This window comes from Epinephelus moara, chromosome 14 (assembly GCF_006386435.1).
Source record: "Epinephelus moara isolate mb chromosome 14, YSFRI_EMoa_1.0, whole genome shotgun sequence".
In the NCBI taxonomy this organism is placed as follows: Eukaryota; Metazoa; Chordata; class Actinopteri; order Perciformes; family Serranidae; genus Epinephelus; species Epinephelus moara.
In genome coordinates this window covers 475,785-500,842 of record NC_065519.1, presented here as the reverse complement: position 1 = coordinate 500,842, position 25,058 = coordinate 475,785, and the positions used below count along the sequence as shown (strand labels likewise).

General features: G+C 44.1%; 1 protein-coding gene across 1 annotated transcript in view; it reads left to right on the top strand.

Moving 5' to 3' along the window:
* Window positions 1-25,058, top strand: part of eif2ak3 (eukaryotic translation initiation factor 2-alpha kinase 3) — a 52,659-nt gene that overhangs the window by 13,921 nt on the left and 13,680 nt on the right. Inside the window, exons 2-9 of the mRNA XM_050062108.1 lie at window positions 4,591-4,720; window positions 19,459-19,653; window positions 19,844-19,974; window positions 21,174-21,435; window positions 21,553-21,718; window positions 21,866-21,991; window positions 24,038-24,160; window positions 24,286-24,515. Coding sequence (XP_049918065.1) covers window positions 4,591-4,720; window positions 19,459-19,653; window positions 19,844-19,974; window positions 21,174-21,435; window positions 21,553-21,718; window positions 21,866-21,991; window positions 24,038-24,160; window positions 24,286-24,515 — 1,363 coding nt within the window. The remainder of the gene's footprint in view (window positions 1-4,590; window positions 4,721-19,458; window positions 19,654-19,843; window positions 19,975-21,173; window positions 21,436-21,552; window positions 21,719-21,865; window positions 21,992-24,037; window positions 24,161-24,285; window positions 24,516-25,058) is intronic.

Here is a 25,058-nt window from a genome sequence, read left to right as displayed (position 1 = left end):
CCCCCCCCCCCCCCACTCCAACCCCCCTCTGTACTCCGTCTCATCCTTTATGTGGAGTACAAAGAGTCCACACCAGCCTTTGATCCCCCTCAGAATGAAATTCCTCTATCTCTGCTCAGCCTCGCTCCATCTCTCAAGTTGAACTCGATGCTCTCGGTGACTTCTTCCTCACTTCTACATTCACAGCATGACTCTGAGGGGGTGGGGCCGGCCGAGCGAAGGCCGCCAAAGCTTCCACCCTCTCAGAGAGCCGACTGCTTAGCAACAACCAATCAGCCTAATATTTTTGGCAGGTTGTGGCAGCCAATGGAGAGGGTGAGAGCAGGCTTTAGCGCTGTGTTTTTATTGGTGGCTGAGAGGAAAAACAATGTTTTCCTTAGTACTCCACACTTGAGTGCGAGTGGCGAGGCTGATAATGCTGAGAGCAGATTTGGGGAGATAATCTTGGCTTTGATGGGGCTGAAACACACATGGCTCATTACTGTTAAGTGAGCCTATTTGCATTTTTATGCAGACTTCCAGATCAAGTCGAGCTGAAGCAACTAGCTGGTCCGGAGCAGCGAGTGTGACTCCCTGCGAATAAGTCGGTGTCTACAAAGAGAAAGCTTCCGAAAATTGATTTGCACCCTTTGAAACAATCCATTTCCTGCTTGTCCTGAGGCTTAAACATCCTCGAACACGCTCCCTCCCCTTCATGACTGAAGAGTGTTCGATAGGTGAGATCAATAAGGGATTATAGCTCATCAGGAGCGACTCACCTGCTCAGTCTCAGTGATGGATAACACAGGTGATAAATTCACTCAGCTAAGTTGACAACTCTCAAAGTGCTCGTGAATTAAGATGATGGATGACGTCCACGTTCACTTTATCTCCTAATTTCTTAAAGTGAACAAGTGTAACAGTGTCTCTCTCCTCAGCTGCTGCTGCTGCTGTCTAGTTGCCCTCGAGGGAGGCAGTTAAAGCCCCATATGCCCCGGCGGCCAACAGAGGGAAGCTGGTTGGGTCCCAGCTGTGTGGATGTGAAGCAGTGGGTGCTCAGAGACAGCATGTGTGTGTTAAATAAAGCTAAAAGCCCCGTTGACAGCATCTCCTGGAGACAGATACAAATCAATAGTCTGGAGGTGGCCCCTGCCAGAGCTCAGGACTGATTGACAAGCAATGCGGCAGAACGGTTCAGAGTTGGGCGAAGGGTGGGGCTGGATGTCTCGATCCATTCAACTCAGTTAGACTGTTTTTAGCCCCGAGTTACTACACCAACCAGAGGAGAACTGTTTACAAATCTTGCTGTGTGGGCACATTAAGAGGGATTAAACTCAGTCGGAGAATTCGTACTCCACCAAGAAAAACTCTTCACCGAGTAAATGTTTTGGTGGAGACAGAGAAGTGATGTAAAAATCCATCACCAAAATAATTAAAGAAGTCTTTCCTCAGAGGTAAAGCTCAGGGGTGCAGTGAGAAACGTGAAGCTCATTCATCATCTAAGGAAAACTGCCTTCACCCCCTGCATCTGATTTTCCCCCCGCGTCTTATTTTTAGCTTCACACTGTGTCTCTGCCAGCAATGCCTCTCAATGAAATATGTGGAAACACACTTTATTTGGGAAAAAAACACTTTTACAGTGTGGAAATATTTTTTAGGAATCAGTGTGATTTTTGCCAGTGATCAGGGGCGTAGCAACAGATCCTGGGCCCCCAGTCTGTGTGGGGCCCCTGCCTGTCCTCTCCTGATCCGTGTCTCTCTCATACACCTTCTGAAATTATTTTACAGAGTCAGTTGTTTTGGAACCCTGATTTCTCTTTGCTAGGGAAAGACATGACAGTGTACGTTGGTATTGCTGGGGGACCAACAATTTAGCACCTTGTAATGGACTGTTCTTTATTTATTAGAGGAGGGGGTGGCTGGGCTGTGACTTTTTTAAATTTTGCCTCCCTGAGTGACTGGTGGAAAATCAGTGACCCTCCCTCCACTATAAATCAGTTATTTGATTTTTAAAACTTTAAGTTAAAAGTTGAAGACGATATCCTGGAGTTCATAAAAGCATCATTCATGCTGGTTAATTTGTGCAAACGGTTTGTTTTTGATGAAATATCACTATTTTATGCTCATATTTCTTTTCTTTTTTTTCTGATGGATGAGTTGCACATAATGTGTCCAAGGGCCGTTGGAAATATGGAAATCCAGCGACTGTTTATACAGTTTCTGGCTGTGATAAATGGTGTAATTTTAGTGACTTTTAAGAGAAACATGGCTTGTTTTCCTTAAAAATTGCATTTTAGTGCGAAAATTAGAAAATTAGCCAAAATTTGGAAGGCAAATCAACAAAATTTGAAATGCGTTAACTGCCAAAAATGTGCACCAAAATTTGTAAAATTTCAAAACAACAACAACAACAAACAAACAAAAAGATAGGCAAATAGCCAAAAATTGGAAGGCATTTTTTCTCTAAAAATTGCTAAAATTTTGCACCAAAATTTGGGAAGTAAATGTTAAAATTCAGAAGGCATGTTTTCTTTAAAGATTGCTAAAATTTAATGCCAAAATTAGTAAAACAGCCAATTTGGGACGCAAATCAACAAAATTTAAAAGGCTTTTTTTTTCTGTAAAAACTGCCTGAAATTAGCACCAAAATGTGTAAAATTGCAAAAGAAAATTGGTAGGCAAATAGCTAAAATTTGGAAGGCAAACCAACAAAAAATTTGAAGGCATTTTTTCTTTAAAAACTGCCTGAAATTTGCACCAAAATTTTTAAAATTGCAAAATAAAATTGGAACGCATTATTCCTTTAAAAATGGGCCATGAAATACAGCCAATTAAATTTGTTTGCTCCTCTGATCAGCCAAAAAAAAAAAAAATCAGCCCCTCCCTCATGCTTAAAAAGTATGACTTGCCTCCTTTTGCACCTCCCCCTCCCTTATAAATAACAAACAGTCCCTAAGTGATGATTTTTTTTTCACAAACTTCAGTCTTTCAACCGATTTATTCAGCCAGTTTTCATTTAGTAATTAATTTAGAAATTAAAAAAAGAGAGGGCTGTCTGAGCCCCCCCCTCCCTCCCATTACGGCCCACTTTCCCCCCACTACCCCACCCCTCGCCAGTGATGGCTGAACATTTTAACTGTATCCACGAGGGTTTCATCTGTGTTGTGACAGAGATCTGAGAGAGTGAAATGAAACATGCTTTAGTTGTTTCCTCAGCAGTGCTGACACAGTATTTCTCTGAGCTGTCATCGTGGGCAGTCGAGCCAATATTTGTGAACACTAATTTTCTGCCAATATTGAAGAGCCCAGAAGAACGCCAAGACAAATCAGAAACGGCACCAAACCAATCCAGCTCCTCTGAATAAAAGACGGTCTTTGTCGACACATAAAACATTGATTTGAGGTTTTCCATGTAAATGAGCCTAATTTTATGGCAGTAATAACAGTTTTAAGCCTGAGAAAAGTATCCGTGTCAAACCCCCTGTGTGCTCTCAATAGTCGCTGTTACCATCTGTTTCAGAGCATCATCAGCGTCTCTTCCCAAACCTGAGGAGCAACAAACTCTGATTACTCTCCTGAAATAAAAGGAGGTAACGATGGAGTCCACCGTTTTAAAGTGAGGACAGAAAATCATTTCATATAAATGAAATCAACCTCGTCTGCCCTCGAGCTCTGTTTCTTTATTTTGACTGAAAGAGTCATCTTCAATTTACTCTCAGGAGATTTAAGTGTGCTTCCTCTCTACATCAGTGTGAAGCCCTTCTCACACAGAGATGGCGCTATAGAGTCGCTACCAGCTCCCTTCTTTACATAGAGCCAAACATCGGCGGCATCAAGTTGCGATTTTAGACAGCATGCTGTCTGTCCGGCACACCGTGAGGACGGACACAGAGGGCTGGGCAGGGACGGAGGCGGTGTAAACGGGGCTGCAGACTCTTGACAGAAGAGACATTAAATGTTAAAAGTTGTCAGCAAAAGTAAAAGAGAGTGATGTGCTGTGATTGAGTTTATTAATCCGTTTATTACAGAGTCGACTCCCCTCCCGCTCCGTCAGCAGAGTTTACAGCCCGTCTCTCTCCGTCCAGCGTTTCAGGTGCACTCGATGTTTTCATATGGTTTACCTTTGAAATTGCGACACAAATGAACAGGGTGCATTTTTGATGGATTTCTGTTTTGGTTCAGTAACCACTGAGAATTCATGGTCTCACACGTTCATATTTTTCATGTGTGGGATGTGTGGTCAGGTCTGATAATCCTCAGGTCTGCTCCCACCTTTAATCAACGCCCGTACTCGCTGACAGGATGGGGTTTGTCACGGCACAGGTGTGCTGTTGGCTGCAGTTGAAGGTCACCCTGATTGCCAAACAAGGGTGAGGAGTACAGAGGGAACAGCAACATCTGCACCACCACCTCGCAGCTCTTCACGCTTTTGTCTCATCCGTGATGGCATTAAACGCAACGCCCCACTGGGAAGATAACACATCACCGGTGTCATTTTGAAAACAGCGTGCAGAGACGCACCGTGGCCTCGTCAACATCAGTGTGCAGGGCTGTAATGAGTGTATCTATGTAAAGCTGCAATAAGTGAACTCTTCTCTGTTGTGTCCGCAGGTCTCTTGTGATCATCAGCACCCTGGATGGGCGGATCTCTGCACTGGATCCTCACAACCAGGGCAGGAAGCAGTGGGACCTGGATGTTGGCTCAGGGTGCCTGGTGTCGTCCAGCCTCAGCAAACCTGAGGTAAACCAACATTTGAATTTGACATACCTCCTCCTCCCCCGTCATAAATAACGAACACTCCCTAACTACTGTGAGACAAATCTCCCTCTCAGTTTGATTGTTGTAAAACCAACCGCAGCCGCTTAGCAGCTGAACGACATCTGTTTGAGACCCAGCAGAAGATGAAAAAGTCCATTTCCTGAGTCTTGACATGTGAGTGTGAGGTTAAGGATCCAGCCTCATCTGAGTCTGTCCCTGCTGGCTGTCTCTCCGCAGACACTAAGACCAATAACGTAACTCGGTGCACTTTGAACAGTCAACCAAGGATTGCTGTTGCTTACATTTATTTCATGTACACACACACACACAGAGCAGACATACTGCGTACACCCCCACATGAATCTGAGAGGAGCTGTTTTGCCCGGAGGATTAGCCTCTTTGTTGACTGTAGTGGTTTACACATACAGGCACAGCAAGACCCTCGTCTGTACATGTATACAGAGGCTTAAACCGCCCACACCGACATGCTGAAAGTGAAGTGTAGCCCAGAGCGCCGCTCTCAGAGAAACATACCAGAGACGTGCTCATGCTTCACTTTGATGTGGACTCGCTGTGTGTGAGAGTTTCGCCTCAGGGAAAAAGCCTCTGATACTAACAAGGGTCTGGGCGGCTGCTGAGATCAGTTTAATGTTGGTCGGCTGCTGCTGCTGCTGCTGAGGCGTGCTGGGGTGTAATGAACTCTCTGGCTCCTTCATAGAAATACAGCTCTGCTTATTAGTCTAGTATAAAAATAAAAAAGGCAATCTAGAAGCAGTTCATAAAGTTTAACAGGTGAGGTTTTTCCAGAAAAAGTCTGACTCAGAGGTTATGATTTATTATCTGTTTCCCACAGAGGTAAAGTAAATAAACGTCTGTGATCAAACCGTGGCAGGAAGTAGGAGCGTCATGATTTTGATTCTGAATCGAAACTGATCAAAATGAGCTTTTGATTTCAATCATTGAAATCAAACGGAGGATTGGTGACTGCTATTTTGTTGTTGGTGAAACAGGGTTCTCACAGATCCTTAAAAAGTCTCAGAGGGCACTGAATTCATTCATGAAAATAAGGCCTTCATTTGTATTAAATGTCTTTAATCAATCTTTTTAAAGTTAAAAATGCTGAGACATGGAAAAGTAGGATTTTATGAATGATTTCTTTTCTGATGTTGCATCGTAAAATCTCAAAATTATTCATGACATCTGTTTTTTAGAAATAATTTACCAAGTGCCTGTTGCATTAACATCATGCAGATCCGCACAGCAAACAAAAAACACTCATGAATTATTTCAGGCTGTGATGTTCAGAGCGGAGAATCCACTGTCGCCTCAGTTGTCACTGAACCCTGGATGACAGGAGGAGGTGAAAGTTCAACCAAAATTTGCTGTTTTACCAAAATCTCATGGCTGAAATCAGCTCAAGTCTCTAAAAAACTTGTTGCATAAATACACAAACTATGCGCGATGGGAATGAAGGCAGTGGAAAGCCCTTTACAGACAGAGATGGCGCTAGAGAGCCGCTACAAAGTCCCACCTTTATGCTTACATTGCATTTTTTACCCAGAAACAAATGATGGCGGCATCATGTGGCTCCAGAGTGTGATGTCAGACGGCATGATGACATAACAGAATCAGAAGAGGTGTGACATGTAACCCAGCAGCGTCGGCCTCTAGTGTGACATATAACATACGTGTCAGCAGCTCTTTATAAACAATAACAATGACATCACATGTCAATAACAATCATTTAGCGTCCCTGTTATATGGCGGCTGATCTCGTCCTCTGCTCAGAGGGTAAGGAGCTCCTGGACCTCATTGTTTGAGTTAGCTGCTAACTGCTAACAGCTGCTGTTCTTCTTCTTTGAGTTGGCTGCTAACAGCTGCTGTTCTTCTTTGAGTTGGCTGCTAACTGCTAAGAGCTGCTGTTCTTCTTTGAGTTGGCTGCTAACTGCTAACAGCTGCTGTTCTTCTTCTTTGAGTTAGCTGCTAACAGCTGCTGTTCTTCTTTGAGTTGGCTGCTAAGAGCTGCTGTTCTTCTTTGAGTTGGCTGCTAACTGCTAACAGCTGCTGTTCTTCTTCTTTGAGTTAGCTGCTAACTGCTAACAGCTGCTGTCCTTCTTTGAGTTAGCTGCTAACTGCTAACAGCTGCTGTCCTTCTTCTTTGAGTTAGCTGCTAACTGCTGATAACTCCCTTTTAAAACCACTGTGGTGGGTAGTGCATTGTCAAAACGCAACACCCGTCCCTTCCACGATCCTGTCTTGCCCACTGTCCGGTCTATACAGACATCATTATGGCGCTGTTACTGCCTCCGTCCTGACTCTGAGTCGAGACAAATCTGTCCTCCCCATTCCGCAATCGCACTTTTTATGCAGAACGGCGAGCCGGTTTAACAGCGTGAAATTCCCGCCTTGAAGGGGAAGTGTGTAAGTGACGAAAAATCACGAACAAACACCACGTATTTTACACTTCTGTTCATTTGTCCAGAATTGTCCCTGAACCTCCATAACTCATGTTTATGTTGGTTCATGTTTTTCTTTTGCTCTTTATTTTTGTTGTTGTTAAATTGATCTTAAATTTAATCCTGAATGGCATTGAAAAATTCTTAAATTCAACTTGAACTGTAGAAGCCCTGTGACAGCTGTCGGAGCATAAAACCAAAGATCAGTTGATCTGTACGGATCAACACTTCCTGGGTTTAAAGGAAACACTAAGTTGTAACACAGTAAAATGATGTGATTTTCTAAACTTAAACAGACAGTCCTACCTGTCTGAATATTTGCCTTAACACATTTAGTCATTAAATCCACATTACTGAGGATTATGTATCAGAACTCTCATTGCTGGAAAAAAAAAATCTTTAAATCAAAAATGAAATCAAAATGAATCGTGACTCTTTTAATGTTGAGTAACACTGATAAAAAGTCAGCCCACACTGTTTGATCAACAGGTCACTGCTTGGAAGCACAAATAAGATAAAAATGTAATCAGCACTGAAAGCTCAAAGAAAAATAATGAAATGTATAAGATGAGAGCAGATAATGAGCCGTCTCAGCTGAGCATCAAGGATCCAGATTTGGCAGCTTCAGTGTTTCTCTCTGTCGAAGCATCTCATTCACAGGAGTGTGTAAGAACCTCCCATATTAGAGGGTGAATTGGTTCTTAAGTATGTTCCATTCATCCTGCGTGTTTTCATCCTCGCCAAACACGACAGCAGCGAAGTTCACTGATTAGCAACCCTGCAATTAGAAGGAGGGAACTAATCACTGGAATCAGCTGCTGCACTGTCGGCTGGGACTCAAACACATCTTCAGGCTTTTTAGCGGCTCGTGTTTGAGAACTTCTTTTTTTTTTTTGTCTGGGCTCCTCGGAGGTTAAACTGCAGAGAACCCCTAAAGGTTCCTCTGAGCACTGAGAGTTAATTCACAGTGTGTGAGTGCAGTAAAGCTTCTCCGCTGGATGCATCAGAATGTAAATTTGACCTTGAATATAAAGTTGCACCCACTATACTGAATTACAAGATATCTCAGTTTTCACGCTGTCAGTGGAGGAATAACACGATTCTCTACGCTCTGATCAAAGTCGGCGACTGGATTATTTATCACTTCATTAACTAAAAAAATCAGTTTAGTCGAGCCAAAAAAATGAGGCTGTTTTCAAAGTGTTTCCCCCCAGTGTCAGTTTGTTTGCTGCTACTGTTCATCTGACTTCTTTTCCCTCATCTTTACAGTTCTATAGGAGAGTTGATGTGACAGCCTGATGGCCAGAGGCGTAAACATTGTGTAGACTCATGACAAAATCTTTGTGTACGCACACAGACAGAAATATGTATGTTCATCACATCACATCAGAGTTATAAAGCCGCGCCTGATTCTGTTTTTATAACTGACTGTGGCACTGGATGCACCTGCACGAGCTTCATTTCCACACCACAGTTAAATAAATGTAGAAACGCCCTTTGCACATCGATACCTGTGCCCCTCCTCCTCTAACTACACCTGTCAGTGAGAAACACAGTGAAGAGCGTGCAGTTTCACAGAAAGTGTCACCTCAGAGAGAGTCTCCAGTGTGGCTGTAATGACGCAGGGCTGCAGATATTCATAGTGTCCGAACCACTAATTCATCACATTTCTGTCAATCATCATCATGGTGGTAAAATCTCAATCACTAGCCCTTTTTAAACAGGAGTTGTGCAAATTTGCAGGAAAGCCCAATCAGTCTTTTTTTCAGCATTGACAGTATAAAAACAAAATGCTGCCTACCTACTTTTGTTTATACAGAATGTGCCTTTTTCGGGGCAATGGGGGGCGTGAGCAAGTAACAAAACGTGTAGCTCAGCGTGTGACGTAAACAGTGACGTGGGAGGGAAGCCGCGGCTGGTCAGTCCTTCGGCGATTCTCTCGTAAGTCGGCCCGTTCTTCACCGTCCCCGTCATCTGACGGTTAATGGCCTCTTCGTTTGCGAGGACAAGGAGGGCGCGCAATTCCTTGTCTCCCCAGTTGCTCATCTTTACAGTGTCTGTCAGGTTTGTGTTTCCCTCTTGCTACTAGCTGCTCGCTAATTCCTGCTATCAGCTGTTTCCTGTTTATCCACCGCCAGTGGCTTGCGCGTGCGGTGTCATCAACAGCTCCTCCCACAAGTCATCAACAGCCCCTCCCTTTGCAGAAGGCCGCCTCGGTCTGTTTACACTAAAAGGGTTCCACCAATATGTCTACCCTACGAGGCGGAAAATTGGGCACCTCGGATCAACTCGCCAATCCGGCTCTGTGTGTCTAAATGCTCACAGCTTGCCGGCAAAACGGCCCAACATTCGCCGAAAATCTGGCAGTGTAAAAGGGGCTGTAATTATTAAAGACCAGAAGGACGATCAGTGATTCATTCATATTAAACTCATGTTGAAACTGACATTACAAAGAGCTCACAGGATAAAATGAAAGGCTCATTAACAGGGAGATGAATCTAAATTAAAACGATGAAATGCATACCTCATAAATCATTTGAAATGAACTTTATAAATGTGCCTTTGATTGACACAAAACGCTGTGCAGCCTGCAACAATAATCACACAGTCCGTGACACTGACTAACAACCAAAGAACAAACTTATATTAATTCTTCTCCTCATCACATCACCCACAGCTGAGGTCAGAGGTTGAAATCAAACCTGGGCCGCTGCAACAACTCAGCAGCTTATATGTGATGCACAGCCTCCTTTAAAATACCAGGTCATGTGTAGGAAAAGAGGTACACATGGTTGTTGTGCATACACACATTTATGCATCTGACACAGACACATGCTTCTGCACACGTCTGCCTCATGACAACAGGCGGTGATGTAAAACGTCACATGACTCAGTGAAAACAAGATCTGGACAGTGACTCAATAAAAGTGAAAGCACCACTGAGCTAGCTAACGTTACAGCTCAGCTGAAGAGGACTCCGTTAATGTTTACATCTCACACTGTAACGAACATGAGCCTCTCGTCCATGAGTAGATGCACACTTCCTTCTGCGGGTATAGTTTGGTAGAGAGAAAATAGTTCCTACATGAAACTGCTCACAACAAGGTCTATGGATTATCACGAGTAAACGAGTAATGATTTCTGTAAAGAGACATTGATGTTCAAATGTATTTTTTTGGCGCTTTGAGCTCCACAAGCTGAGCGTCTTCCAATTCTGTTATACTGAAGAGAAGTCAGACCAGACTCCTGCACCAGGTCGGGTACCCGACAGGTAACCCACAAGAAGCTGTGTAACAGGTAAACATATGCAGTAAGAAATTAATTTAAAAAATATGATTTATCAGTTATTGTTTTGCAGATTTAAATTTTGTTCTAGTTTATTTCTGCAGGAAAAAAGTTTTTCCTAGAAAATGTAACCGGTAAAAGTCGGAGAAAAACAGCAGAACACAGCACCAAAGTGTGTGTGTGTGTCACAGCTGCCGTACAGCCTCTCTGAGGACGCCGCATTGTTTTCCTCGCCTTTACATCTGTGTTCAGTGTGCGAGACTTCACGAGGACGTGTCAAGAAACCCACCGACAGACAGACACACATGTAACGTCCTCCTGTCATCCTGCGGCGTGCTGCCGTGGTGACGGAGGATGCTGACTCCCTCTGTCTCCCTCTGTCTCTGTGTCTTCACCTGTTGGCTTTCATTTGGCTGACGGAGCGGAACGAGGAGAGATGCCTGTCAGCTGTGAACCCGGCGACTCGCTGTGACGTCACCTGTTATGGTCCCTGGAGTGTGTGTCTGTGTGTGTCTGTGTGTGTCTGTGTGTGTGTGTGTGTGTGTGTGTGTGTGTGTGTGTGTGTGTGTGTGTGTGTTATGCTCATGTACTTTATGTAAGTTTTATTCCTCGCTCTGCCCTTGTTGGCCTTCGTAACCTGGAATGCCTGTCTGCTGTGTGTGTGTGTGTGTGTGTGTGTGTGTGTGTGGAGGAGGGGGTGGAGGAGGGGGGGTGGCTGCCACTAGCTCCCCCCACGCCTCCTCAGCGCCTTAGCAACGGTTTCATTGGTGCACGCCGGGTCCCTGAGACACCAGTCTGCTCGGTGATTAGAGGCTGGGGGGGGTCTGCTGCCGTGCCATTGGCTGGCCTCGACACGCCGGGGAGGAAACAGCCAGTCACCTGCTGCATCCTGCGGAGTGTGTGTTTGTGTGTGTCTCTTTCTGTAGTGAAATGAGGGACAGCAGAACCACAAACAGCGTTGTCTGCAGAAAAAGAAGCCATCACTTCAAAACGCCGGGAGTCGCTCCGGGCGAGTTAGAGGGGGTGGGGGGGTGGAGTGAGTCATGCTGGGGGGGGGTAAAGGGATGAAGAAGAGGGGGGGGCTGGGTGATTAGGGGAGGTGAGGTAATGCCTCAGACCAGAAATGATGTCATCACACAACAGACAATACACACACTCTGACACACACACTCACACTCTCATACCTAGTCCGACGCCGTGTGTGAATGAATGAATAAACGATGAGAGAATATGATTGATCACTACACACTGACGAACGATTGATCGCTGTTCTGTGACTAATGTGACGAGCAATAATTCTCCCAGCGTGGCGAAGGAAATGAAAAAAGGCCAGATGGGCGATATTTTTGGCAGGAAGTCGATCGTTCTTCTGGACGCTCTGATTTTATTTTGATCGTGTTTTTATGGCTCAACGCCGGCGATAGCTGTGGCCGGCTGTCCGTCCCTCCCTCTGTCCCATTCTTCATGAATGCGATATCTCAAGAACGTTTTGTGGGAATTTCTTGAAATATGGCACAAACATCCACATGGACATGACAATGAACCACATAGAATTTGGTGGTCATAAGTCAGACATCAAGGTCACTGACCCTGCATCCATCTTATTCAAATGAGCTCGACATCTCAAGCACCCCTTGGGGGAATTTCTTCAAATTTTGGCACAAACGTCCACTTGGACACATCAATGAACTGACAAGATTTTGGTGGTCAAAGTTAAAAGCCAGTGTAACCTTGCGCCCGTTTCATTCTAGTAAATCTCAAGAATGCCTTGAGGGTATATCTTAAAATTTGGCATAAACTGCCACTTCAACTCAAGGATGAACTGATTAGAATTTGGTGGTTGTAGGTAAATGTCACTGTGATCTGGGGTCCATCTTATTCTCGTGAACGCAATATCTAAAGCACACCTTAAGGGATTTTTTCTTTCTTTTTCTTTTCAAATTTGGCACAAACATCCATTTGGACTCAAGGGTGAACCAGTTAGAATATCATGGACATAAGTCAAATGTTAGGGTCACTGTGACCTTGTCCCTCTCATTCTCATGAATATGATATCTCAAGAACGACTTGAGGAAATGTCCTCAAATTTGGCACAAATGTCCATTTGCACTCAGCAAAAAAACTGATTAGAATGTGGTGGTTGTAGGTCAAGGTTAATGCGACCTTGCGTCTGTCTTAAGGGAATTTCCTCATATTTGACACAAACATCCAATTGGACTTAATGATGAACTGATTAGATTTTTTTTTTTTTGTTGGTCAAAGTTTAAGGCCACTGTGACCTTGCATCTGTCTTATTCTGATGAACCCAATATCTCAAAAATGCCTTGAGGGAATTTCTTAACATTTGGCACAAACATCCACTTGGACTCAACAAAGAACCAATTAGATTTTGTTGGTCAGAAGTCAAGGTCACGGGGGCTTCACCTCATGTTTTTGGTCATAACTAAAGAATTCAGACACTAATTCTGACCAAACTTGACATAAATGTCTGACAGGATAAAATAATGAAGGTCAAAAGGTCAAAGGTCAGCTTGACTGTGACATCATCATGTTTTAACGTCATATCTCAGGAACAGAAAGGGAGACATTTGGTCAGATACTGAATTGGTGACTCTAATCTTGAACCTGTGCTGATTGTATAGATCTTCTGTGTGTGAAGCATCCATGTTTTCACTGACATGAATGGAGACTGTCAGAGACACTGGACTGGTGGGCGGAGTCATACAACCACAGGGTGGACTGGTGGGCGGAGTCATACAACCACAGGGTGGACTGTTGGGCGGAGGCGTTAAATTTGTAGTTTTGTGTTATGTTTTGTTCTCCTCAAACTCGCGGCGTTAATTGGTCTCTCCCTGTTCCTCTGTCTCTCTGTGTCTGCCGCCTGTAAGTGGAGCAGTAGCCTTGTGGGCCAACAGTGGCACATTAGCGGCGGGTGAGCGCTGACTCTGTTTGACAGGATCGCTGGAGCGTCTGCAGCACCAGCGTCCGACCCCCCACTGCACTCCCTCTGAAACTACGTTCCTACATCTCCCAAGGGTGGAACATGATGACATGATTAGTGATATCAAATCATCATCAAGTGCTGCGGCTCCTTTGGACGATTGCCTCCATTAAAATAAACCGTGGGAAATATACTTTAAAAACAAATAAAGACTAACCCTCGTAGTGTCGTACACACACACACACACACACACACACAGTGTCACTGCTACAGAAACACATCTGTGGATCTACAGTCTGACCTTTACAGAGCGATGCAGTCGACACATAAACACCTCCAGATAACTGAACGGTCTCAGAGTGATCGTGGATGTTTTTGTTAGAAGAAGTCACATTCAGAAAAAGATCCAAGGGTGCGACATGAATGAGTCTGAGTTATAGCTCGTGAAAAATGAATAAGCTTTGGAAGTTCAGAGCAGCAGAGACACGAGGAGGAGGAAGAGGAGCAAAACGCTGAGCAGTCACTTTTTCTTTTTAATCATTTACAGTATTTTTTTAACTGATAGCCTCTTTTGAATTTTTTATTTTATTCTCCAAAATTTAAAAAATTCAAAATCTGAACCCCTGCTCTGTTTTGATTTGTTGTTTTTTTTCCTTTTGTTTTCAAGGAAGTGTCGGGAGGGTAAACAAAGACCGATTTATGCAAACAAACAAAACAAAGACATGTGGGAGGGTCGTTCATGATTTCACACTCATCTCATCAAAGGATGTCTTTAATTTCCTTTGATCTTTGTTTGTTTTTTTCATATAATCAAAGGAGGGTTTATGAATGAATTTTTAAATAACTTTATTCCAATTAGCAGAGCAGCAGATTTCCATATAATAACGATAATGAAAACATTTTCTGAGCAGTAGCAGGCAGCTTTTTGTTAGCGTCATGACCTGAGTGGTGAATATCAAGGTCTAGTTGTAAAGTAAAAACATCTCAGTTAATCTTCTGCTGGTCTGATGCCAAAAGTCGTAAACTCTGTGACACTGAGGTCGATCGTAGGAATTTCCCCTCATCAAAACCAAACTTTCAGCAAAGAGTTCAGCATTAGATCTGTACGTATGCAGTGTGGATGGAGTCATGATTTAAAGTCAGTGCAAAAAAATAAAATAAATAACGCAATCCGATTGATGTATATTTAAAGACAAATGTAGAATTAACAGCAAAATCTTTCATTCAGATTTCTCCATGTTGAATAATATCACAGAGGACAATGAAAGTTTATATATTTTAGAAGAGGCGTTTTACTAAAGACCTTCAGTGGCCATAAAGTCGAGAAACACCCACCTACATGCACGAGTTTCAGACCCTTGTATGTTGTATGGATGGAGATTGCTACATATAAATTTAAGATTTTTCACTCCTTAATCAGCTCCTTAATCATGAATCATTACAGAATATAGTAACTTTCACCACATATAATTTCAGGAGGACCACCACAAGGAAACATGTTCTTTATTTAGATGATCAAACAGTCAATGGATCATACTATAGATATTTGTTTCTGGCTAAAAATTTGTCTATTTCTACTTTAAAAAGTTGATTAAAGATGTTGCCGTCTGTTGATACTTTGACTTGGATTAGTGCTAATACGGATGATCCGGAGGAAGAAGTCTGCCCGTACGGAGGACAGGGGCAAGAAACCCCGGGGAAGAATATGACTCTGAGCTCCTAAACAGCCTCCATCAAACCCCGCTGACCCAGACTGTGATCTGCCCCTCTGTTAGAAGAACCAGAGGGAGGGCGGGACATCGGCGGGGTCTATCGGCTTCCCTCCAGTGTCCACACACACCTGAATGTATCAACAGACGGGAACGTTTTTAATCAACATTTCGAAGTGGAAATAGACGACTTGTCAGCTAACTTAGCTAGCGTGCGAACAACACTAGCTAATCCTGGCAGCCAGAAACAAACAACTATGATTCATTGTCCATTAACTGTCCGTTAATTTAAACAAAGAACACATTTCCTTGCGGTCGTCCTTCTAAAATGGGCAGTGGTTGAAGTTATTTTGTGACAGTCGGGGAGTTGATACACAGACGCTAGCTAGCTAGTTGAAATATTGACTCCTCCCACTACTGTGAAGAGATTGACTGAAATAAAAAACAAATGTTTGACTGACAGGGATTTGTGGGCCTCTGATTGGCCACATTAAAAAGTGATTGACTGACACCCCGCCCTCTCGAACCCTTGTCTACAAGGGTGGCTCTGAAACTCGCACATGCACACATCTAACAGTGGCTCTTCTTTTCTGCAGAGGGATGATATTGAAAAAGTCCTTCAGAATTAGCTTTAGATAACTTGAGTCACTTCAGACTCGTCTTGTCACTGAACTGAAGTGTCTGCCTCGATGACTTCTATATAAACAGACTGCTTTATGATTCAAGAGCTGTCACAATATGTCACAGTGAGTCATCGCACACGCCACAAACACTTCAACAGACTCATTCTAACTGTGCTGAGATTTGATGGTGTTCAATAGAGAAACAGTTGATCATTTCCCAGACATCCCTGCCTGATTTTAAAGAGCTAATGTGATGGCGATGCTGAGCTATGTTTGGAGAGAGGTTTGAATAGTTCAGCCTCCAGTTGTGACTTCTGACAACTTCTGTGAGGGTCATAAGGACAGAGGGATGTCGTATGCTGTAAAGCCCTGTGAGGCAAATTGTGATTGCAAATTGTGATTTGTGATATTGGGCTTTATAAATAAAATTGATTGATTGATTGATTGATTCTGTTTGTGTTCCTCAGTTTCACTATTAGCTGATTCAAAGTTTTGTACATGATGCAGATCTCAGTGCAGTGACACCATGAGTGTGTGTGTGTCCGTGGATGATCAAGGCATCAGGAGCAGGATGACTCATCCACAGCCCTGAGAAGTTCCCCTCTGCGCTAAACCTCTTTACACCCCCTCAGCCAAACCAGCATGGTGTGATGTGATGGTCAGATTGTTAACCCCGCCTCCTTTCACTTGCTAAATTTATCCTCATCTTGTCTCCATAACCGCCCCCCCCTCCCTCTGAAAAGATGACATCACCTCTGCTCCCGGCTCTGCTCTCTAGTAAATCATTCTGCCACACGTTTCTGCCTCCTGGCATTTTTAATCCAACACAAAGAAACTGACCTATTTTAATCAGGGATGATGTCATCGGCAAGATGATTGACAGGTCACAGGTTCGACACCAGCAGCACCTGATGTGTCCATCTCTTTTTGGAAGAGACCAGTAACAAGACAGTGAACTGCTGATTGGTCCAAATCCTGTCGTTATGTCACTGAACAGTTTGTTAAAAGACTGAGTCACAACTTGGACGTGCAGATGAACTGATTTCTGATGTGCGCCTGTGTTTTATAACGACTGAGGCAAACAATCGTCCTCTCTTCCACCTCCTGATGAGCCAAAGCTGCGAGGGTTAAATCAGGATTAGGCTCAGGTTTGTGGGATGATGTCATCCTCACTGCCCCCCTGCAGTCAGACACACACACATCATCCTCAGCTGCACACTTCTCTAAAGATCCAGGTTAATTACTTGGGCTCTTAGTTGTGTAATGGTCCCGAGCTGGTGGATCGAGTCCAAGTGTGTGGGGGCTGAAGCTGCCGCTGTGTGGGTGGGTGTGTGTCGGCCAGTGTTGTCTGTGTGGGTGAGTGTTTTTGTGTTTGAACGATTGTCTGTCTGAGCTGAAAACCACTTTTCAAACTGTAAAAGATACTCCAGGAGCTCTGATGTGTGTTAAAAGCCATTGCATCAGACACAGGTAATAAATCCAGGATCAGGTCTGTTGCCAAGAACAGTTTTGTTCAGCAGTTATCTGAGTGGAAGTGGAGCAGAGTGTCGTAATGAAATCATGTCGTTTCAGCAGGAACGGCAAAGAAAACCTCACTGACTGTTCTGTGTATCAGGCTTGTTCAGAAAACTTAAGTTGAAGGAGTCCAGGTGTGACACAGAATCACCTGTGTTGCAGTTCTTGGCCTGCGAGTAAGCAAATGTTGGCTAACGTTAATGGACTGCAGGCTACAGGTACATTAAGGTTAACTAGTAGAAAAGCTAATATAACATTAAAGCTGGGGTAGGCAGTTTTATTTTGGCATCATTATGGAAAAAATCCCAATAAACTCTGAGCATATTGTAAATCAAGTGTCCTGAGAGAAAACTAGACGTCTCCTTTTGGCTCTTTTTTCAGGCTTTAGAAAATCCAGCCCATGACGGGAGACTTTGTCCAATCACAGGTCATTTTATGCGCGAGTTTGACCGCTGGAATATTTGTTTTTACTCGCGACATTCACGCGAGTAACAGTGTGTTCACACCGCTAGTAAATCAGACAAGTATGCCGGCCGGAAAGCAAGCTGCATCGGTTGTGCTAACTGGGGCTAATGCTAGTGCTAACTTTGTTGATAGAAACGTACAGCTGATAATTGGAATCAATTTTCAAAACTTACCAGGCAGACCGACCTCCTCACTCACTTTCCTCCACACCAGGTCTTTCTTGGTCCGAAGCTTATAATTTGGGGACGTAACGTCATAACACTCAGGGTGGCCACAAACAGCTATTATTAGCTTGTCCTCCATTTTCGGAACAATGCGGGGCAGTTGTTGACCATTGAGGTCCATCCAGATGTGGCAGAGAAGTGTGTGAAGGCTACCTGCGTTCTCCATAACCCAGACACCTGCAGTGAGGGCGAGCATCCCAGTCGCCGTCGGTGAAGTGGAGCCTGCATTGAATATTAGCACCAAAACAAATATCCATCTGTCTCCACTGAGTTTTTTGCGTGTGAAAATCAATAAATATTCACTGTGTCCGGCAAGTCACATGTCGCCCGAATGGATGTTGTTTACTACAGCGGCAGCAGCACGTCAGTGACGTCGGTGACGACAGGAAAATCTCAACGCTGATAGGCCGCCCTGACACAGCATCAAGCGAATATTTCGCTTGAGTTCAATATTTTGAACTTGCGTGAAGAGGCGAATGACGCGAATTTCGCGTGTTTGCTCCATTCGCGTCATTCGCGCCGCCGGCACAAATTCGCGTCTATTCGCGTCTTTACATTGACTTTGTATGTAATCTTATCGTGCGAAAAATTCGCCTCGCGTCCGGTGTGAACACACTGTTAGATAGAGGACGTTCCTATTGGCTGTTGTACAGATGCAGATGAGCGTGCACGTCCCTTCAGATGGTGAAGTTCTGATTCAATGGAGGAGAATCCTGCAGAGAAAGTTGCTTTTCTAGCAAAATTCTAGCTCACAGCTGCAGCTTCACGTTCAACGTTAGCTAGAGCCTGGAATCACAGTGTGTCCTCTGCCTCACCACCAGCCGCTACAGACCACCTCACTGGGTGGAGAGCGGGCAGCAGCTCCGTAGCCTGATCCTTAGTTAGCAGTCACAGCAACACGAATCCACCCAGATCAAACCCCAGTTCAGCAAACTTTCTGTTGCTGCTGTTACACAGGTTAGACCTGGTGCTCACGCTAGACACCAGCCTGGTGAGACACCCATTGCTGGGGGGTTTGCTTTGGCGGAATTTGAGCCATTAACCAAAGGTCTGCCCACTCTCCTCCTAAGGAAGATGTCCACAGTGGTGGGGAGCGAGGCGGAGGGAGCGTGGGGTGGCTAGCAGCTAATTCTTGTCTGATCTGTGGTCTGATAAAGAAAAGCCCTTTTTCTTCAGAGATGGTGCTATACAGCTGCTACGAAGTCCCGTCTTTACACCATCTTTGCATTTTTACACAGAAACAAACAACGACTGCATCGTGTCGCTCCAGTGTGTGATTTTAGACAGCATGATGACATCACAGAATCAAGAGAGGCGTGACATGTAGCAGAGCAGCGTCGGCCTCTAGTGTGAGCTTGATGTTGTTTTGTGTTGAATGAGAAATGACCAGATCACTTTCTTCTGGCGGAATATTTGCTTTTCTGACTCGTTTACATCGACTTGTTTTGGCTAGTTACCAGTCGACACTGATACTTAAAACAACGACCTGTCTGTTCCTGCAGGTGTTTGGCAATAAGATGGTCATCCCTTCACTGGATGGTGCCTTGTTCCAATGGAACCGGGACAGGGAGAGTATGGAGGCAGTGCCTTTCAGCGTGGAGTCCCTGCTGGATTCGTCTTACCGGATCGGGGAGGACACTGTCCTGGTCGGGGGCAAATCTCTCACTACCTACGGCCTGGGTGCCTACAGCGGCAAGGTCAGTGACATCACTCAAAGCTTGTAGGATGGCGACACATTTCAAGAATTACATTTTTTTTTTTTTTTTTTGAGTTAAAGTAGTCTCCATAATGTTTTTATAAAGGTCTGAATGAAGCCATCTTGTTCTGACCACATTAACACAGTATAATAACTCTGCTTCTGATTTCCCTTCATGTCGTCCGTCTCAGCTTCGGTACATCTGCTCTGCGGTGGGCTGCAGTCGCTGGGGGGAAGAGGAGCTGGAGGCCGAAGACGTGCTCCTGCTGCAGAGGACTCAGAAGACCGTGCGAGCCATCAGGCCTCGATCAGGGATGGAGAAGTGAGTTTTATTCAATCAGTCAGTCAATCCGTCAGAGTCAGTCAGAGTCTGTCAGGAGGCAGCGACTGTATCTGGGTGGTTTCCAGAGACGGTCGCAGGCAGTCGATTGACTTTCTGTCAGTGGTTTTAAATAAAGTCAGTTAACCTGTCAGCCATCACTGACGCTTATTTCTTCCCCTCTGTAGATTTACCACACTGACAGATACTTTGGATTTAATGTATTTTTCTTATGTTTCATACTGATTTAATATCTGAACATGAATCTTGTATCATAATCTTGTTTCTCAGTGTCGCACCATCTGTCTCTCAGCAGGCTCGCGTTAAATAAATATTGTGTTGTTTACATTAGTAATGAGCATATTTATAAAGCAGTGATTAATTATTCATTTACTAAACAAGATAATCAACAATTACTGTTTTATCTCGAGGTTGACCCTGATTTTGATCATCAGTTACACAATTACAGTTACAGTATTTTTAAGCCATAGCTGGAGGCATTATGTGTCCGTTCGTCCGTCCGTCCTGTTCTTGTGAATTTGATATCTCAAGAAATTTTGGCACAAACATTCACTTGGACTTGAGAGTGACCTGATATTAGTGGGTGAAATGTCACTGACCTTGCGTCCAACTCATTCTTGTGAGCACGATCTCTCAAGAAGTCACTTGGACTCAGAAATAAACAGATTAGAATGTTGTGGTTGAAGGTCAAAGATTAAGGTCACTGTGACCTCAGAAAACATGATGATTGTGGTTGTGCTGATTTTGTAGATCTTTTGACTTGATTTATTTATTTTGAATATTTAAAAAAAAAAAAGAATATGTAGTCGAAACATAAATTAACATTAATTGTCCAAAAATGAGTAGGAAGAGGCAACATGCTTGTCTATCCCAAACTAAACAATCCATCACTAATCAAACTGTGACATAAACACACTCTCCCCACCATTGATCAATCACACATTTACACCACTGCACATCTTAATACCTGAGAACCAATATTAGCCTGTGTTTACAACAAATACAAAATATGAATAGAGAATACCGACAACAGCCTCATTTCTGTACCTGGTGACGATCCTGTCTTTGTAGCTATTTTTTATCTGTCGGGGGCAAGCTGTGTGTGAGGCGTCCATGTTTTCACAGACATGGATGGATGGTGATTCTAGTTTTAAAGTGTTTATTATGACTCTTGACACCAGGTGGAACTTCAGCGTCGGCACCTTTGAGCTGAAGCTCATTCCTGAGACACAGTCTGGGATCAACTTCCTGGAGGGAGAATTTGCTGGTGGTGAGTCCTGGAGGGAGAGTCAGCGGGTCATCGTTGATGAACCCAAAGATCGAGAGCACACAGAGAACAATCAGAACCAGAACCTGGACCTCGTCATCAAAGTGTCTGTCCCTGACTGGAAGGTCATGGCCTTCAGTACGGAGCCTGACGGGCAGCTGGTGTGGGAGCGTCAGGTGAGACGTTACAACCTGTCAGAGAAGAAGAAGAGTTAGCGTCATGTGGTGGTTTATTGGTGTGAATTCAGTTCGGTGCAGTGTGTCATCTCATTCTGTGCCACCTGTGTTGTGTAGTTCTGCACTCCCATCGCTTCGGCTTGGCTGGTGGGCGGGGGCAAAGTCACGCCGATCACCTTGTTTGACGACAATGCCTACAGCAACCAGTCGGAAACCGATGAAGAGGATGACGACGACGAATCCAAGCAGAACAGAGGAGAAGAGGAATCCAGTGTTTACCTCGGTAAACTCATACACTGCATGGATGTTCTCATTCCTGACATTCAGTCACGTTATTTGGTCTTTCTGTGACTTTTCTTTCAGCACAAACCCTCTCCAGTCGTATGAGTGTATCTTATGCATGTGTAACTCCTGCGCACTTTGTTATCAGGGATGTTCCAGGGACAGCTCTACCTCCAGTCCTCAGTGAGGATCAGTGAAAAGTTCCCTTCCAAAGCTATCGGATCGGAGAAGGACATCATTCCACTGCCAACGGTCAAATGGAAGCCTCTAGTCCGTAAGTCCACACCTCCTCAGTGATCAGGTGCTGTGTCTTATTACTACTGAAGTCACGAGAACTGATACTTCGGTACCAAGTTGTTGCCAAAATTGTGACAGCATCGCAGTACTTGTTTTTCTTCAGCACCGCGGCACTGGGAATTACAGCTGTGATCAGATTCGACTCAACATGAACCCATGTGGATTCTGTCCAAGCTTGTCCGGAGTCTGAAACATGGAAGCAGTTCTTTGCCCGAAATCTACTGTAAAAATAGTAATGATAATAACATTTAAACATTTATGACAAACATAAGTCAACTAAGGTCTTTTCAGTATAGTAACAGACATTTATGATGCGGGATGCGTAAACAGCCACTCTGAGCACCAGAGCACACTCTCGCACAAACTGGACCGTTTGTAAATTCATGGTGCTGTTGGAATACACAGTTCAGATCAGAGCACCAGAGTCTCAGCAGCAGAGTGTAATCTGGAGACAGAGCAGTGAAACATAACCGTTAAATGCCAAAGGAAGAAGAAGAACACCGCCCAGCACGGAACAACAACAACACGTGTACAATGATGATAAGTGCAGCGACAGCTACGCCTCAACCTGTTGAGAAAAGAAAGGTGTTCTTTGAGGCCGGCTAACTTTGTTTATTCTTTGCAATGGGAGCACCGCGTATTTACACTCTGCTACAAACATCAGCAGCGTAACGAAGCGCATAACAGGCGTTTTTTTATGGTTTCAACTCTGGAGTTTAGTCTTTGAACAGAAATCCTGCACACTGCTTCTGCTCAGCGTCGCAATTTATTAGCTATACAAATGTTTCAGTCGTACAGGACCTTTGTCAAGAGTGTTCAACTTCATATTTTACAACACTGATCTTAAATAGATACCGCTCTACCCATCTCATGTGCGCAGTCAGCTGTGGGTGTGTTTCTCAATAATCGACAACAATCTGTGCGCCACACGTCACATTACATACCCCATAAAAGAAAGAAAACAAGGAAAACCTAGAAACCTGAGGCTCCTCACACAACAAAGTGTTTTTACAAGATTATTTACAAAAAATTCTGATCTTGTGAACGAACACATCGGCTGTGCAACTTTCATAAATCGTTCACAATGTTCAACACTGTGCTCGTATTTAGAGTGGATTATAAATTGGTCTTTTGAGATCCCAGACTCTGTTCTAGCACAACATGTCATAGTGTTTCATCATTTAATCCTCTGAGAGACGGAGTTTGCAGATTAAATATCCAGTGTACTTCTCCTCAGTGTTCCCACCTCTCTGGCTGAGTAACTTCAGTTCTCCGGATCCTAAATGATGAGATCTCATATTTGAAGTCATTGAAATGTGCTGCTGGGTAATCTCGATAATTTCTCGATAGTTTAAAAATGTTCAACTTTAAAGCAGTGTGCTCGTCACTTTTCACCTCGTCTGATCACAGTGGAGGAGGGGCGGGACAAATAACCGACCACAAAGACCAACTGTCACATCTCACACATACAAGAGCTGAACACAACAACAATGGAAGAGAAAATTCGTTAATATATTGTAGGCTGTATTTTAATAAACATTTCCTCGCCCAGAATATTTCGTCACCCCTCACAGACTAGTACTTTAAGTTCAAGGCAGATCATCAGAGATTAATGATAATAAAATGGACACTAAATTTAATAAGGGAGAGTTTGTTTAAGTACATTAGATTTATTGTTTAGTTTTTGTTTCTCACTGTAGTATTGGGTATTAATAATCCTGTAATTTCACTGATATTATCGACCAATAAATTTCTGGTGTTGTGACGTGCCTACTAATAACCAAAGGACCACAGTCTGTGATGGGGGAAAGCAGCGACCAAAGCCTGGCTTCGTGTTATTGCTTTGAACACAAAGTGTGTCGGATATATCTGAATAAATTAGTGGCCTTTGGGCTCATTCGTTGCTCAGAGCGTCATCGCCATTCCCCTCGATGTACGACGATCTTTGTGATTGTTATTCCGACTCTTTTGATCCCTCGTTCAACTGAGATCAAAGAACTTCTTCATCTCGTCCTTGACACAGATTCCCCGTCTCGGACACCAGCCCTGGTCGGCTCCCATGAATTTGACAAGTGTCTGAATAATGACAAGTTCTCCCATGACGAGTACAGCAACGGAGCCCTGTCCATCCTCCAGTATCCGTACGGTAAGAACCAGATACTGAACATAAAGACCGTAATAAAGTCCTGAACACACAGACACGCTGGAGCGAACCTTAGAGATTAAAACCCACTGAACCCCACTGACAGATTTCTGCTCTTCTCTCCGTAGACAACGGATACTACTTCCCCTACAGCAAGCGTTACCGGGAGAAACGTGAAAGTGCCATAAGCCTGATAAAAGGAAACGGTGCAGGGGGTGACAGCCGCAGGAGGAAGGACCCCGTGCTGCTGCTGCCATGGTGGAAGGAGATCCTCGGCACCATCGTCTTCTGCATCGCCGCCACCACCTACATCGTCCGCAAATTCTTCCACCCTCCCGCCCCCGTGGCCTATGTGAGGGTAAGACCGCGGCCTGCAGCAGGAACGACACACGGACAGTGACTGCTGCTGGTTATTTATATCACATGTTAATGTTAGACTCTGCAAACGTGCAGCTTCTGAGACCAGAGCACGGTATAAAAACCAGCTTCCACATATCAGATGATTCTTCGTCACCATGATTCAATGAAACAATATTTAACATATTTTTAAAAAGGTAATTAAACCTGTAAATATATATGTAATAAATATAGATAAAATTATGCAACTTTTATCAGAGTTGCCCCAAAAATATTCAGTTTGAGACTAATTACAAAATCTTAACCAAGTGATGCCTCTTGTGACTAAAAGACAAGCTTAGTGAAGCTCCAACAACGCCGCAGCTAGCTCCAGAATCTGTCTGCTGTGCTGCAGTCGGCTCTCGGGGGGCGGACGTCCTCGGAGCCGGCAGTTTGCTGGTAGATTTACAGAGCGGAGAATGAAGTTGTTGGAGGGTGAAACTACAGATGACAGAGTTTTTAGCTCGTTGCAGGGGCTGGTGAACTAACGACTATCAGGACTGTG